Below are 16809 nucleotides of genomic sequence, written 5' to 3' on the forward strand. Positions count from 1 at the left end.
TATAATTCCATTCATAAAAGCACAAAACTGGCAAAACAAATCTATGCTCTTGGAAGTTAATATAGTGGTTATCTTTGGAATTAGTGACAGAAGGGAAGCATGAAGGGGTATCCTTGGGAGCTAGTATCCTTGGCAGCTGACTACTGGTTATATGAGTAAAATTGGTTAAGCATTTTTTTTTCTCACCTAGTAGCACATTCACACCTATAATAACCAATTAGAATCTCACAGAGTGCTAAGGGTTACACAGAAATAACTGGACAGAGAAAGAGAGCCTCTCCCTTTTTAACCAACACTGGGAAGGCAAGATACTTTTTTTTTTTAAGTCATAGAGGGCTAATGTAAACATTAAGCTTTTTAAGTTCATTCCGAAACACAAGATATTGCCTCCCCAGCCAATAACTTCTTCTTCCCCTTTCTTGGCATTTCTGCAAGTCCTATGTTCCTGATGTTTCTGTTGCCTCAGCTCACATGGATTTCTTTAGCAGGAGAAACCTGATGTTTCTCAGGTTCTCAGGTTCTGACGTTTCTCAGAAACCAGGATGTTTCTCAAGTATCTCAGCCAAGGCTTAGGAAAGCAGCACATACAACAGAAGTTGTAAGGGTCATTCTTATCCTTGACAAGGGAAGACACGGCAAAACCATGCCCACTGGCAGCAGTACCACTGGCAACAGGCAACCACCTTTGCTCAAGACATTTTGAAGTTTATGACAAAGAGCTAAGGAAAGCTTTGGCAGGGAAATATCTAGTCATTTTCTAGGAAACAGTAATATTATAAAAATAAAATAGTTATGTGAGTGATAAAATGTTTTCCTCTTGTAGTTCATCTGATATCAGGGCAGTGATACTTTGTGGAACCCACAGATGAGAGCTTTTTGTAAAGTACCAACCAAAGATGGCAGACAGATTTTCTTGTTATGTTTTTCTCTCCCCTAAAGTGACCACCCTTTCACTAGAGAATGTATTTACGTCATCAAGCTAATGTGATTCTTAAATAGGACATCAATCTTCCCTTTGGATGAGAACACTAATCAGATTCAGCTAGTTTTTCATTCTCTATCTAAACACTGCCATACGTAAAAAGAAAAATCTCTGAAAACCAAGGATATTTTACAGAGTTAAACCTCTCCTCCCAGCCAATCTACTTTGTTATCCTATATAAACAAATTCTGCCATTACATTCCATTACTCATAACAATTTTCAGTAGATAATCCACAAATCAATTAAAGACAAGTTAATTGCCAAAAGGGATCAAGCAACAAGCATTAGAAGCCTAATACTTAAAGGTACCATCCAAAAAATGTATGTGTTAGAGAAAAGTTTGGTTTGGCTAGCTTTCCTTCTAATCCAAGATTTTACATTTGTATGATCAGTTTTGAAGATCAAAAATTCATCACACTGAGACTTCCCTGGTGGTCCAGTGGTTAAGAATCTGCCTTCCAATGCAGGGGACGTGGGTTCGATCCCTGGTTGGGGAACTAAGATCCCACATGCCGCAGGGCAACTAAGCCCGCACGCCTCAACTAGAGAGCTCGCATGTCACAAACTACAGAGCCCACGTGCTCGGGAGCCCGCACGCCACAACTAGAGAGCCTGTGCCTCAATGAAGAGCCCGCGTGCTGCAATGAAGATCCTGCATGCTGCAACTAAGATCCAATGCAGCCAAAAATAAATAAATAAATAAAATAAACAAATATTAAAAAAAAATTCATCACATAATTACTCTTAGCTTATGACATCCATGTTTTGGGGACAGACGTGGACAGCCACATGAAGAAAAAAAAGTATTAGTATATGACATATTACTGTTATCAATTTTTAACTTGCAATTTTTTTGCTTTAATATTCTCTACATATGAAACCTTTTGAGGATTAGATGAAAAAAATGTAATTCAAAATACACTCTCTCCATTCAGCCACTTAATGTCTTTTGATTGGGTATTTAGTCCATTTACATTTAAAGTGGTTATTGAATGCATGTTCTTATTGCCATTTTGTAAATTGTTTTGGGGTTGTTTTCGTAGGTCTTTTTTGTTCCTTTCTTCTTCTTTTGTTCTCTTGTGATTTGATGACTATCTTTGTTGTTATGTTTGGATTCTTTTTTCTTTTTTGTGTGTGAATCTAGTATAGGTTCTTGGATTGTGTAAATCGCTCCTTCTCTTCCATCTCCTTCTTGTATTTCTGTGTATTTTTACAATAAAGGTGAAGCAAAGGCAAATTCACTCAAGAGATTGGAGTCTGATCTGACCAAGAACACAGTCAGTAATGAGGTCAATACCCATATAGTTTCATCAACTTGATGCAATCTAAGTTATGCCTTGTCTGCCTAGGACTGCAAATGTACCCACAGATGTATGGAATGAAAATGTTTCAACTTACATATTGACATTTTCTCCATGAAGGCTCCCTTGAGTTCCCCAAGCAGAATCTCCCATTGCAGTCCCTATTTTATTTCATTTTGTTGTTTATTTTCTGCCTTCCTCCACTAGAAAGTAAGCTTTATGAGAGCAAAGACCCATCCCCCAACCACTTTCCTCTTCATTTTATCCCCAATATAAGGTAAATATTTTTACGTGGCTAATAAAGCACCAGGCACAGGGCTGTGTTGGAACCATCCACACTAGTTGGCAAAAGTGAACTGTTAAATTTTCAGGAGTATTTCTAAGTCAGTTGTTATACCTAGTGACTATAAAAATTAAATTATTTAAACTTACAATTAAATAAATTATGTTTAAAAAATGGTATTAAATATTCAAAACTCATCACTTAATAATTTGACTACACTTTACTATTATCTATGTTCTTGAGGTCATTTACGTCTATTGTACCTATATGTGCCATTCTGCATCTCTCGCCAACTGCATATTTAGTGACCTCTGTGGCTTGAAATGGGCTGGTGGGAGAATTTTTGTCACAGAAATCAGCAAATACTACAAATAAGCTTTTTTGGTGTCTTCACAGAGAACTGGCAGTTAACATTTACCAGCATGCCACTGACCAGGCTTATCATTGGCATTTAACAAACAGTCTCTGAATGAATGCATTCGAGTGTTTTATTCATGGTCACATTAGTTCTTACAGAGTGTGTTCCTCTAGCCCAGCACAAAGTTCCTCTTTCTCAGGTTCTCTCCCAGGCTTTCTTTTTGGAATGTCGCTTACACATTTGTTGTTCTTGGAATGTCTGTCTTTTGCATTAGATTGACTTCACCTACTTAAGAGCTAGAGAGGTCTTCAGGCTTTTCAATGCTGGGTGATGGGTTTGAACTGACGAACTCTGACGTCTCTTCAGCTTTAACTCTCTGTGCCATGATATGGGGAAAGAAAGCAGAGTGTCCTTACTCTTGTCAGGGGCCTAAAAACATTGGCTGATCGGTTCATTCATTCAATACGTATACACCAAGCATCTACTATATGCCACACACCCTTCCAGGCACTGGCAATGCAGAGGTGGAAAAAAAGACAAAAATTGCTGCCACCTGGAGCTTACATTCTAGTATGTATTACTACTAAGTAAAATTAATTTTAGTGTTGTCTATGTGTCAGGCATGACCTATGGCTAACACACTTAATCCTCACACCCTCCCATTTAACAGATGAGAAAACTAAGGCAGTCTGAAGTGAAGTAGCTTGACCAATGTCTCGGAGCTGTAAAAGTGTTGACATTTCAACCTCAGCAGTGCAGCTGGAGAGCCAACCAGCTCTTAATCACTGTACCCGGCGCCTTGTCAAGGTGAGGCTATTTTTCTATGTGCAAGTTGCTTATAAGATAATTGTTTATAGGAGAGCTGTATTGTGCTATTCTGTTAACCAAGAGTGGTTCCAATGATAACAGTTAACCACTATGTAATTTACAAGAGAAGCATCAAAGAATTGGTGAAACCCTAAGGGAAATGTAGAAAATGCTATTAAAGAGATGGTAGGCAGGCCAACTTTTATGTACATATTTCATTTAAGGGCACACTGGCCCATTAAAGCAGACATTTTTATTTTCCACTTACAGACTGGGAATATGCTAATGGAGGTAAGGGAATTACCCAGTTAAGAAAGCAGCAGAGCTGGCATTCAAGCTTGGTCTGTTTGGCTCTAAAGCCAAAGTCTCCCTCCTATACCCTGCCCCCTCCCACAATGTGCAATGGTCGTTAACCATGATGTTATTCTCATAATGACTGTTGTATTGCCTATAAGGAAACTATTTTACTCATCTTCAATTTAGGTAATATTACTCACGATTTGGAATATCATTAAGAATGATGTTTCTACATTCAAGACAATGCCAATGGAATAAATAGGCATGAGACGGGATGAAGTTGACCTCTGTACCTCAGAGAATCTTCTGGCTCCTCTGAACAGCTGGCCGAGGAGCAACATTTTGGCAGTAAAATACGACCACATGGCCAGTGTTTTTGGCCACAAGAAGTAGGCCAGATGGAAGCTGATGAAGCAAAACCCAGGGAGAGGAGAGAAGCACATAAAACCACTGATTAGTTTCCTTTTTTTTTTCCATAAGAAACACATATTTTGATGCGTTTGCTTAACACTACTTTAAGCCAATCTCAATTAGGTTAGAAGACTGTTCAGATATTATTATTAATTTTTTTTATTTTTATACAGCAGGTTCTTATTAGTCATCAATTTTATACACGTCAGTGTATACATGTCAATTCCAATAGCCCAATTCATCACACCACCACCACCACCGCCCTGAGGCTTTCCCCCCATTCGTGTCCATATGTTTGTTCTCTACATCTGTGTCTCAATTTCTGCCCTGCAAACCGGTTCATCTGTACCATTTTTCTAGGTTCCACATATATGCGTTAATATACGATATTTGTTTTTCTCTTTCTGACTTACACTTACTTCACTCTGTATGACAGTCTCTAGATCCATCCACATATCAACAAATGACCCAATTTCGTTCCTTTTTATGGCTGAGTAATATTCCATCGTATATATGTACCACATCTTCTTTATCCATTTGTCTGTCAATGGGCATTTAGGTTGCTTCCATGACCTGGCTATTGTAAATAGTGCTGCAAAGAACATTGGGGTGCATGTGTCTTTTTGAATTATGGTTTTCTCTGGGTATATGCCCAGTAGTGGGATTGCTGGATCATATGGTAGTTCTATTTTTAGTTTCTTAAGGAACCTCCATGCTGTTCTCCGTAGTGGCTGTATCAGTTTACATTCCCACCAACAGTGCAAGAGGGTTCCCTTTTCTCCACACCCTCTCCAGCATTTGTTCTTTGTAGATTTTCTGATGAAGCCCATTCTAACTGGTGTGAGGTGATACCTCATTGGAGTTTTGATTTGCATTTCTCTAATAATTGGTGATGTTGAGCAGCTTTTCATGAGCTTCTTGGCCATCTGTATGTCTTCTTTGGAGAAATGTCTATTAAGGTCTTCTGCCCACTTTTGGTTTGGGTTGTCTCTTTTTTTAGTATTGAGCTGCGTGACCTGTTTATATATTTGGGAGATTAATCCTTTGTCCGTTGATTCATTTGCAAATATTTTCTCCCATTCTGAGGGTTGTCTTTTCATCTTGTTTATGGTTTCCTTTGCTGTGCAAAAGACTTTAAGTTTCATTAGGTCCCATTTGTTTATTTTTGTTTTTATTTCCATTTCTCTAGGAGGTGGATCAAAACAGATCTTGCTGTGATTGATGTCAAAGAGTGTTCTTCCTATGTTTTCCACTAAGAGTTTTATAGTATCCGGTCTTACATTTAGGTCTCTAATCCACTTTGAGTTTATTTTTGTGTATGGTGTTAGGGAGTGTTCTAATTTCATTCTTTTACATGTAGCTGTCCAGTTTTCCCAGCACCACTTATTGAAGAGGCTGTCTTTTCTCCGTTGTATATCCTTGCCTCCTTTGTCATAGATTAGTTGACCATAGGTGCGTGGGTTTATCTCTGGGCTTTCTATCTTGTTCCATTGATCTATGTTTCTGTTTTTGTGCCAGTACCATATTGTCTTGATTACTGTAGCTTTATAGTATAGTCTGAAGTCAGGGAGTCTGATTCCTCCAGCAATGTTTTTTTCCCTCAAGACTGCTTTGGTTATTCGGGGTCTTTTGTGTCTCCATACAAATTTTAAGATTTTTTGTTCTAGTTCCATAAAAAATGCCATTGGTAATTTGATAGGGATTGCATTGAATCTGTAGATTGCTTTGGGAAGTATAGTCATTTTCACAACATTGATTCTTCCAACCCAAGAATATGGTATAACTCTGCATCTGTTTGTATCATCTTTAATTTCTTTCAGCAGTGTCCTATAGTTTTCTGCATACAGGTCTTTCGTCTCCCTAGGTAGGTTTATTCCTAGGTATTTTATTCTTTTTTTGCAATGGTAAATGGGAGTGTTTACTTAATTTCACTTTCAGGTTTTTCATCATTAGCATATAGGAATGTAAGAGATTTCTGTGCATTAATTTTGTATCCTGCAACTTTACCAAATTCATTGATTAGCTCTAGTGGTTTTCTAGTGGCATCTTCAGGATTCTCTATGTATGGTATCATGTCATCTGCAAACAGTGACAGTTTTACTTCTTCTTTTCCAATTTGTATTCCTTTTATTTATTTTTCTTCTCTGATTGCCAAGACTAGGACTTCCAAAACTATGTTGAATAACACTGGTGAGAGTGGACATCCTTGTCTTGTTCCTGATCCTGGAGGAAATGCTTTCAGTTTTTCACCATTGAGAATGATGTTTGCTGTAGGTTTGTTGTATATGGCCTTTATCATGTTGAGGTAGGTTCCCTCTATGCCCACTTTCTGGAGAGTTTTTATCATAAATGGGTGTTGAATTTTGTCAAAAGCTTTTTCTGCAGCTATTGAGATGATCATATGGTTTTTATCCTTCAGTTCGTTAATATGGTGTATCACATTGATTGATTTGCGTATATTGAAGAATCCTTGCATCCCTGGGATAAATCCCACTTGATCATGGTGTATGATCCTTTTAATGTGTTGTTGGATTCTGTTTGCTAGTATTTGGTTGAGGAGTTTTGCATCTATATTCATCAGTGATACTGGCCTGTAATTTTCTTTTTGTGTAGTATCTTTGTCTGGTTTTGGTATCAGGGTGATGGTGGCCTCAGAGAATGAGTTTGGGAGTGTTCATTCCTCTGCAATTTTTTGGAAGAGTTTGAGAAGGATGGGTGTTAGCTCTTCTCTAAATGTTTGATAGAATTCACCTGTGAAGCCATCTGGTCCTGGACTTTTGTTTGTTGGAAGATTTTTTAATCACAGTTTCAATTTCATTACTTGTGATTGGTCTGTTCATATTTTCTATTTCTTCCTGGTTCAGTCTTGGAAGGTTATACCTTTCTAAGAATTTGTCCATTTCTTCCAGGTTGTCCATTTTATTGGCATAGAGTTGCTTGTAGTAGTCTCTTAGGATGCTTTGTATTTCTGTGGTGTCTGTTGTAACTTCTCCTTTTTAATTTCTAATTTTATTGATTTGAGTCCACTCCCTCTTTTTCTTGATGAGTCTGGCTAATGGTTTATCAATTTTGTTTATCTTCTCAAGCAACCAGCTTTTAGTTGGTTTATTGATCTTTGCTATTGTTTTCTTTGTTTCTATTTCATTTATTTCTGCTCTGATTTTTATGATTTCTTTCCTTCTGCTAACTTTGGGTTTTGTTTGTTCTTCTTTCCCTGGTTCCTTTAGGTGTAAGGTTAGATTGTTTATTTGAGATTTTTCTTGTTTCTTGAGGTAGGCTTGTATAGCTATAAACTTCCCTCTTAGAACTGCTTTTGCTGCATCCCATAGGTTTTGGATTGTCGTGTTTTCATTGTCATTTGTCTCTAGGTATTTTTTAATTTCCTCTTCGATTTTTTCAGTGATCTCTTGGTTATTTAGTAACATAGTTTTTAGCTCCCATGTGTTTGTGTTTTTTACGTTTTTTTCCCCTGTAATTCATTTCTAATCTCATAGCGTTGTGGTCAGAAAAGATGCTTGATATGATTTCAATTTTCTTAAATTTACTGAGGCTTGATTTGTGACTCAAGATGTGATCTTTCCTGGAGAATGTTCCGTGTGCACTTGAGAAGAAAGTGTAATCTGCTGTTTTTGGATGGAAAGTCCTATAAATATCAATTAAATCTATCTGGTCTATTGTGTCATTTAAAGCTTGTGTTTCCTTATTTATTTTCATTTTGGATGATCTCTCTATTGGTGTAAGTGAGGTGTTAAAGTCCCCCACTATCGCTGTGTTACTGTTGATTTCCTCTTTTACAGCTGTTAGCAGTTGCCTCATGTATTGAGGTGCTCCTATGTTGGGTGCATATATATTTATAATTGTTATATCTTCTTCTTGGATTGATCCCTTGATCATTATGTAGTGTCCTTCCTTGTCTCTTGTAACATTCTTTATTTTAAACTCTATTTTATCTGGTATGAGTATTGCTACTCCAGCCTTCTTTTGATTTCCATTTGCATGGAATATCTTTTTCCATCCCCTCACTTTCAGTCTGTATGTGTCCCTAGGTCTGAAGTGGGTCTCTTGTAGACAGCATATATATGGGTCTTGTTTTTGTATCCATTCAGCAAGTCTGTGTCTTTTGGTTGGAGCATTTAATCCATTCACGTTTAAGGTAATTATCGATATGTATGTTCCTATGACCATTTTCTGAATTGTTTTGGGTTGTTTTCGTAGGTCCTTTTCTTCTCTTGTGTTTCCCACTTAGAGAAGTTCCTTTAGCATTTGTTGTAGAGCTGGTTTGGTGGTGCTGAATTCTCTTAGCTTTTGCTTGTCTGTAAAGCTTTTGATTTCTCCATCGAATCTGAATGAGATCCTTGCCGGGTAGAGTAATCTTGGTTGTAGGTTCTTCACTTTCATCACTTTAAGTATATCATGCCACTCCCTTCTGGCTTGTAGCGTTTCTGCTGGGCAGTCAGCTGTTAACCTTATGGGAGTTCCCTTGTATGTTATTTGTGTTTTTTCCCTTGCTGCTTTCAGTAATTTTTCTTTTTCTTTAATTTTTGCCTATTTGATTACTATGTGTCTTGGCGTGTTTCTCCTTGGGTTTATCCTGTATGGGACTTGCTGCACTTCCTGGACTTGGGTGGCTATTTCCTTTCCCATGTCAGGGAGGTTTTCGACTATAATCTCTTCAAATATTTTCTTGGGTCCTTTCTCTCTCTCTTCTCCTTCTGGGACCCCTATAACGTGAATGTTGTGGTATTTAATGTTGTCCCAGAGGTCTCTTAGGCTGTCTTCTTTTCTTTTCATTCTTTTTTCTTTTTTCTGTTCTGCAGCAGTGAATTCCACCATTCTGTCTTCCAGGTCACTTATCTGTTCTTCTGCCTCAGTTATTCTGCTATTGATTCCTTCTAGTGTAGTTTTCATTTCAGTTATTGTATTGTTCATCTCTGTTTGTTTGTTCTTTAATTCTTCTAGGTCTCTGTTAAACACTTCCTGCATCTTCTCGATCTTTGCCTCCATTGTTTTTCTGAGGTCCTGGATCATCTTCACTATCATTTTTCTGAATTCTTTTTCTGGAAGGTTGCCTATCTCCACTTCATTTAGTTGTTTTTCTGGGGTTTTATCTTGTCCCTTCATCTGGTACATAGCTCTCTGCCTTTTCATCTTGTCTATCTTTCTGTGAATGTGGTTTGTGTTCCACAGCCTGCAGGATTGTAGTTCTTGCTTTTGCTGTCTGCCCTCTGGTGTATGAGGCTATCTGTTCAGATATTATTTGATAACTTTATATTTTGATCCATCACTAAGCCCTGTTCTACACCAAATTTACAAGTGTTCTTTCTTCAGAAGAAGATTCTGAGTTGAGTTCAATGAGGCTAGTTAAGTCTATTAGAGTGACACCTCTCATTTTGGAGCTTCTCCTTGTGCGGAGATGAGAAGATGTGATCAGGAAACGGGAGGTGGCAAAGTGACTAGAAGTCTAGCCTCTAGGACAGCCTGCCAAGGTTCAAACTTGGGCAAGTTTCTTAAACTCTCTCTGCCCAGTTTCCTTATGTGTAAGAAAAAGGCAACGCCAGTCCCCCTGTGGGGTTGTTTTGTGGGATGAAATGAGATAATGTATGTAAGCCCTGGGAACACTGTCTGGCACATAATAAGTTCCCAATACAATTTAAAACTTATTACTCTTACTCTGGACTTCTGACCACATGTGTGTTGTGTAGCCTCTGATCCCTGAACCTGCAATTCTTCTCTTATTTGGTGGTAATTATACCCATCCTCTTCACTTACCCTAAAAAATTGAATGAGATGAGCTACGGAACAGAACACTAAAAAGAGCAGTTATTAACATCTGTTACATCTGAAATGCTTTACAAAAAAAAATTTTTTAATGCCATACAACAGGAGGTGCTAATGTGATACTTAGAAAGTTACATCCTAGCTTACTGATTTGTGGGTGGCACTCCTTTCTCTTTCCAAGACTTGGGCTCTAGCCAGCATTTTCTAGTGGGCAAACTGAGTTTAATTTGACAGCCATTGATGTGCTACACTTCAGTTTCAGTAGGAACAAAGAGTAGCTAAGAGACAGTATTTTCCAATTGTCCCTGCAAATAACTGCTACTTAAAAATCTCCAGATCAAAGTTGTGGATTTGAGCATAACTGTCCAAGATTTGCACAGGAGGTGATTTAAGTTTATCTAGGGTTGTTTGTTTCAGCAAATAGTAAATAATGTAGTATATTCCATGATGCCTATTAGTGTAAGGGGCAGGAAAACTACAGCATACTTTGTTTCTGGTCTGTGGGATGTTAGTGAAATCACCTCTACCCTGAACTTCAAGGTACCTTGGATGGTATTCTCCTCTATTTGTACAATACTCACTCCACAGTCCCCATATAATATGTTCCTCTTAACATTCCTTTTTGAGAAGACAGAAAGCAGAAAGTTTTGTGATTTGTTCTGGTTGGAAGACAAGACCATCTCTAGAAGAGTAACTTGCTATTTCAAGTTTCCTTGACTGTTACTATAACTTTAAACAATAACATTTTTAAAAAACAAAATGTCCTAGTGTTCCGCTGGGGAGTTGTCAGAGCCCACCAATCTGCTAAGTCCTAGCTCCTTGTTCGTTCTTCGCTTCCCATATCATTTTCTTCCCAATTTTTTGAGGTACGGTATTCAAACCTTCAACATGAGTTCACTCACTGACATTATTTTCTCAAATCTAACATAAGCACATCATTCCCCTCTCTCTCTCCTCTAAGACAGACATGAGAGGTGTGGCTCTACAGTAATGATTGATTCTTATTCCAGGTCCACAGAGGAAAATTAGCCTCCTTAGGATGTAATCCTCTTTCTCTCTCTGTCTGTCTCTGACTCTCTCTGTTTCTGCATCAAGTCAAATTTAGCTTAATAAGCTACATATTAATTATATTTGGCTTTCTCTGTAAGTACATTTTATCCATAAAAGGCAAAAACTTGTCACCGCTGAAAAACGACTTTCAAATCTATTTTAAGCATAACTGCCCAAGGTTGTATTTCTCAGGGATCAACACTCATCAAATACATATGATTTACTGTTACTTTAAAAAATCACACTCTTTACAGACTTGGCTTTCCTTCATCCTGAATGCCACCAGGGAGTGAAAACAATGCCAGAGACAAATATTCCAGCTTAAACCCAAGTGCATCACCAGTATCATGTGTAATATCCATTCAATCTTCAAAGAAAAAAATAACACTCTACCAGACACGTGTGGGGATTTTACAAAATACAAAATTTTTTTATTAAACAAACAAACTTGTAAAGGAGAAACTCAACAAAGAAATGTTGGTTAACACCTAGTTATTTCAGTTGCTTCAATAGTGGAATTATGTCTAAAGCCTCTCAAAGGTCAAGATAAGCTTAAGTTACTTCCATGTTTTAAAGATCTCCTATATTAAAAAAGAAATGAAGAAATACAAAAACTGGGTTGCAAAATTGTGGGATAGTTTAAATGTTTACATCAAATAGCTTAACACTTTTGACTCCAGGAATGCTGTGAAATGAAATCGTGCTGTTCAGAAATAAATGTAGAGAGTGTGTGTGTGTGTGTGTGTGTGTGTGGGTGTACACATACATAAATACTTTGACTCATGGTGCATTTGAGGTGGTGTGGTCTGTTAAAAGTTTAAAGCTGTACAATAAGCATCTTTTTTTCATTATTGTCAGTATATTGCTGTGACTGAATGCATACTCTCTTTTTTTTAAGCACTGAGAGATCTCTGAAAATGTGACATGAGAGTGTCCAACTGCTGTCCTAGCTCCTTAACCTTCCACTGGACTCCTGGCCTATGATAGGCCCTGATCATATCAGCAAGTTGATTTTACAAATAAAAGGGTGACACCAACTAAGAGAGTGTAGCAAGATGCTGCATCGAACACACATTAATGGCATTCTCCTCGCATGTAAGGGAGCCTCTGGCCTCAAGGAATTTATAGTCCAAAGGGAGAGAGAAAATAGGATCCACAGAACAATGAAGACAGTATATATAAAAAATTAATTATTTTATGGGCAATAAATATTCAAATTAAAAGCAAATATATGAGGGACAAAGTCTCTCAGGTTTCAAAGGAGATTGGCCCATGATGGCTATTCTGGATGTCACCCTCACCTCTTAAACTCATTATGAAAGAAACTTGTTAGAACTACAAACACAGGGCCTTTAAATACATAGAAAACTCATCCTTAGACATTCCAGTGCTTGTTGTATTTCTGAAAGGATCAAATTGACCAAGGAAAAGGAAAATATCTTTGGCATACCAAGAAGGCAAATTTCATAATATATCTACAGATCATATGGTAGAGCTTAAACTCTGCATTTTCTGAGATTTCTGAAATTCTTTAGTCCAACACGCTATTGTTTTCGCCTTACCCAGCAATTTGATATTTATGGTATTTAGAAACTTGTTATCAGATCTCAACGATAAGAAGTGTCTAGAAACTACCATCTATTGGAAATATGCACAGTAATGCTTACAAATCTTTGATGAGCATACATCTTAGCACATAATAAGCATGAGATGCAAATAATAAACATGAGAAGTGCATTCAGTAGAAAGTAAAGCATAGAGTAGGCATATAATTTTTAATGTTGAAGCAGTCTTAACTGTAACAAATTAACATAATTAATAAAAATAAATGGTATTTATTTTGTTTTGAAGTAAAAGTAGATGTACATCTAGTAGTAAGGAAGTACTACTTATACCTTTAACTGCCAATTTTTATTTATCCCTTTCAAAGTTTGCTTACGCATTTTTACTAGGGAATTTTGTAATTTGATTCCTCTGATTTTATAGCTCCCTAAAATATTCCAAGGGTACTATCTTTCACACTGTCTAAAACAAATAAATAATTCTTGTGAATTATTTTAATCTAAACTTTGAATATTTTCTATGCGAGTAAATCAGAACACATTTTAATCCAAATTTAACGCATACATTTATAAAGGCCTGGTAGTTTCTACATATGTTACATTTGGTCTAAAGAAGGAAGACCTATTCTTGAGATTTTGCAGAAAATTTCACCTCCATTTGCTATTGGTGAAATAGCTTGCAGTGCTACAGACTAACCAATCAGAAACAAAAACTGTGTGAAGAATCAATCTTTTTCTTGTAAATATCTAAAACACTAGAGCAAAGAAGGAAATCAAAGATTTTTCTGTGTCTTCTGTTTTTCCTAGTTATTTGATCAAAATAAGCTAACTTGGATGTAAAGCAAAGCTGTAACTGACAATTTATTGAGGTCATGAGGTCAAGATTTTTCATATGATTTCTACAGAAATCTTTAGACATAACACATTAATAACATATTTACTTCAATTTCATAGTTTCTATTTCTCCTGGGCAACATTAAAACTCTGAACTACAACCTAAACCACAGAGATAGTTTCCACTTTTCCTTGTGAATGTGACCTGAAACACTTATAAACAACACAGCAATGTTTTGTTGTTGTTGCTTGTTTGCTTGCTGAATCAAACTAGAACCCTTTCCTTACATTTAAAGGATTAACTGAAGGTTAGTATGACCAATTCTGGCTACATTAAGTCCGTTCGGCTGGCTAACACACTTGTTTTCCAGATGCCAGTCACAGGAATGCTTTGATAAGTTCACCATTTAACTCTCAAAATCAGCTTTTAGAGTTAGTCAATTTCCTTCTACTTCTGTGGGTTCCCAAATACCCCTGACTATGTTAAGGTGCACATCTTCTTAGCTCCTATTCTGTATACTATCAATTCATCCTGCCAATTTAATGCAGTATAGGAAATAGAAATTAAACAGATCAACACAGGGCAAAGACTTCTTTGCAGGGGGCCTAAAGCTACAGAGGCTGATGAAAAAAAAAAAAAAAACAAAACAACTCTTCCCAGCCACAAAAAGAAAGAGCAATACCTGTACGACTTTGAGAAACGCAATCTTGATTTGACTCTTGTGGAGGGTCCTGGCACTGTGACTCCCCGAAGATCCCAAACAAAAGCCATGTGTAAAGGAGTTGGCAGGATCGCTGGCAAGTCAGAGTGGATGCGGGGCCCTGGGGCCGGATGGCCCTTGGAGGAGCAGGAGGCACTTGTGGCCAAGGGAGGGCATTTCCTCTGTGGGGTGCTCTGTGTGGCCAGGGAGGTGGCGGGTGGCTGAAGCAGGACTGGAAGAGGTGGCTGGGACTTCCTGCTGCGTGACACTCGCCCTTTGCGACAGAGCTTGCTTCACTCCGACTTTATCTCGTTAATAACGTGAGAAACGCTCCCTTGCAAATGTGTTTTTAAATATAGCCCTGATTAAACAGCACAGTCACATGCCACTCCTGGAAAGCACAACACGCACTCACACACACACACACACACACACACACACTGTGAAAGGCATGATTGAAGTGTGAAGTTTAAGAAAAAAAAGTAAACAGAGGACCTTTGTTAAAAAAAAAAAAAAAAAAAGTAAATACATGCCCATGACTGGGAAATTCAACAGAGATTTACTAACTTTCACACAACTAGCCGCCAAATATCATTTTCCTTATTTCAACTTCTCTTAGAAACAGGGATGAACATAGTTATTAGCAAACCTCACACAAGGATTTAATGGTCTCGAAAGACCAGCGCCTCCCTGCAAGTCAGCTTGAGAAGAAAGCAGGCAGATCACTTTCAGCGCTTTTGGCAGCTTTTCCCTCAAGGAGATACTGTGTCACCTTGGAAAGTGAGTTATAATGCGTGACTTTGACAACAGAGATCAATTTTCTTGCTCATTTTCTATTCCCTAGAAACATTTCTTAACTGTCTGATGTCTCTTAAAACAAACTTCTTTCAAATTAAATAAATGATGGAAGCCACATAGAGCCCTTCACATGTTTTACGAGTCTAGCACATCTCAGTGAGGCATCTATTTCAAGAGAGTATGCTTCAGGAGGCAAAGGACCCCAGTGCTGTCATAGGTCCTCACCACCAAGTGCTATTGAATGCTAACAACGTGGCATAATTCCCCCAGTCCCTGTCCAAACACTGCCCCGCCTGTGACCTCAACTATAAACCAAGGCAGAACTCAACTTCTCTGGGATAAGATTAGAGAGGCGTGGAGTGCCCAGTGACTTAACTCCCTCTGGACTGGACAAATATAACCAATAGTTGAGCTTGGTGAGTATCACCACGTCTGCCAAATTTTGAGACCCCCTGTAGCCAAACTATCTCTTCTTATATACCCAAGGGGTCCAAACTATTCCTGTAGTTTCTGTAAAAGCTCAAGTCAGTAAACATGACACTTATTTTCACGACAGCATCCAGCACACCAGGGGTTCCTGAGAACACTACAGGTTCCATATCAACCTCGGGAATGAGTAATAGAAAACGTTTTTACGGTTTCACCTCTTTGTTATCTGACAGATGGGCTAAAAGAGGGTGAGTGATAGCTGACTGAACAGCGGCGACCTTGGAGGAGCCAAAAGTTCAAAAATAAACACATTCTCGCCGAATCAACTCGCAATATTTTAATGCTTCACAAACTACACCCTTTTGCTTTTGCATGTGGATCCCCATTTCACAGGAGCAAGATTGGTGGTCACCTTCCTGGTATCCTTTGAAAGGACAGAGAAAGTGTCCATACCTACGCCAGCCTGCCCTTCTGGTGTATGAAATTCCACCATTGGCACTTTATTCCCGTATTCTATTTAATTCCCACGTCGGGACAGCTCTTAGGAAGTGCAAACATTCCTGGCAGAGCTGACACAGAGCTGAACAAGTCGGGGTTGAACAGAATGGCTTCATCTGAGACTGAAGCCAGACAGTGGAAGAAAACTGGGAGTCTGGGTGAAGAGGGGGCATGTCTCTGAAAACTGGTGGAGTGGGAGGTAGATTGGCATGAAGGGAGGGAGGGGGGTGGACACAGAACAAGTAAGAGGATAGGAGGGAAGGTACCGGCAAAGAGTTCCTTCATTCACCTTCCATGCAATACAAAGCTCTCATTTTATCCAGTGGCATTTCAAATTTTGTAGGACAAATAGCATGACTGGTTTTTAAATATGAAAGCTGCAGTCCATATATACAACATTGGAAGCAGAAAAATATTGTTTGCATTGTTAGCCCAAACGCACTTGTCATGGCAAGATGGACCCTGTCTTCCCAACCAGGCTAAAGCCAGCAACAGGCATTTTGACCAATGCTTGTCTTTGTTCATACCAATTTACATTTTGAAAAGAATGTTCTGTTAATTGATATCTAATCGATGAAGTATAAGGGCATAATAATAATGCACAATGAAGGTATTATAGAATGTCTACCTTCTTCTAAAAGAAATTGAAGGAGATGCAAAGTTGTCTTTTTCATTATTGCCGTAACGTTTCTTCTTTTCCCCTTCTGCTTCTTGAAAGC

The 16809-nt window shown here is 38.1% G+C and overlaps 1 protein-coding gene across 8 annotated transcripts in view; it reads right to left on the minus strand.

The window, feature by feature from the left end:
* LOC103002367 (cAMP-specific 3',5'-cyclic phosphodiesterase 4D) overlaps positions 1 to 16809 on the minus strand; it is a 723774-nt gene that overhangs the window by 342888 nt on the left and 364077 nt on the right. For 2 of the 8 annotated variants that reach the window (XM_007176082.2, XM_007176079.3), the window contains exon 1: positions 14348 to 14512. The exons of the other annotated variants lie outside the window; for them this stretch is intronic. In XM_007176082.2, the coding sequence (XP_007176144.1) occupies positions 14348 to 14436 (89 nt within the window). In that variant the 5' untranslated portion in view covers positions 14437 to 14512. Of the gene's footprint in view, positions 1 to 14347; positions 14513 to 16809 lie in introns of those variants that run through there. 8 annotated transcript variants of the gene reach the window in all.

Source organism: Balaenoptera acutorostrata, chromosome 2 (genome assembly GCF_949987535.1).
Source record: "Balaenoptera acutorostrata chromosome 2, mBalAcu1.1, whole genome shotgun sequence".
NCBI classification, from domain to species: Eukaryota; Metazoa; Chordata; class Mammalia; order Artiodactyla; family Balaenopteridae; genus Balaenoptera; species Balaenoptera acutorostrata.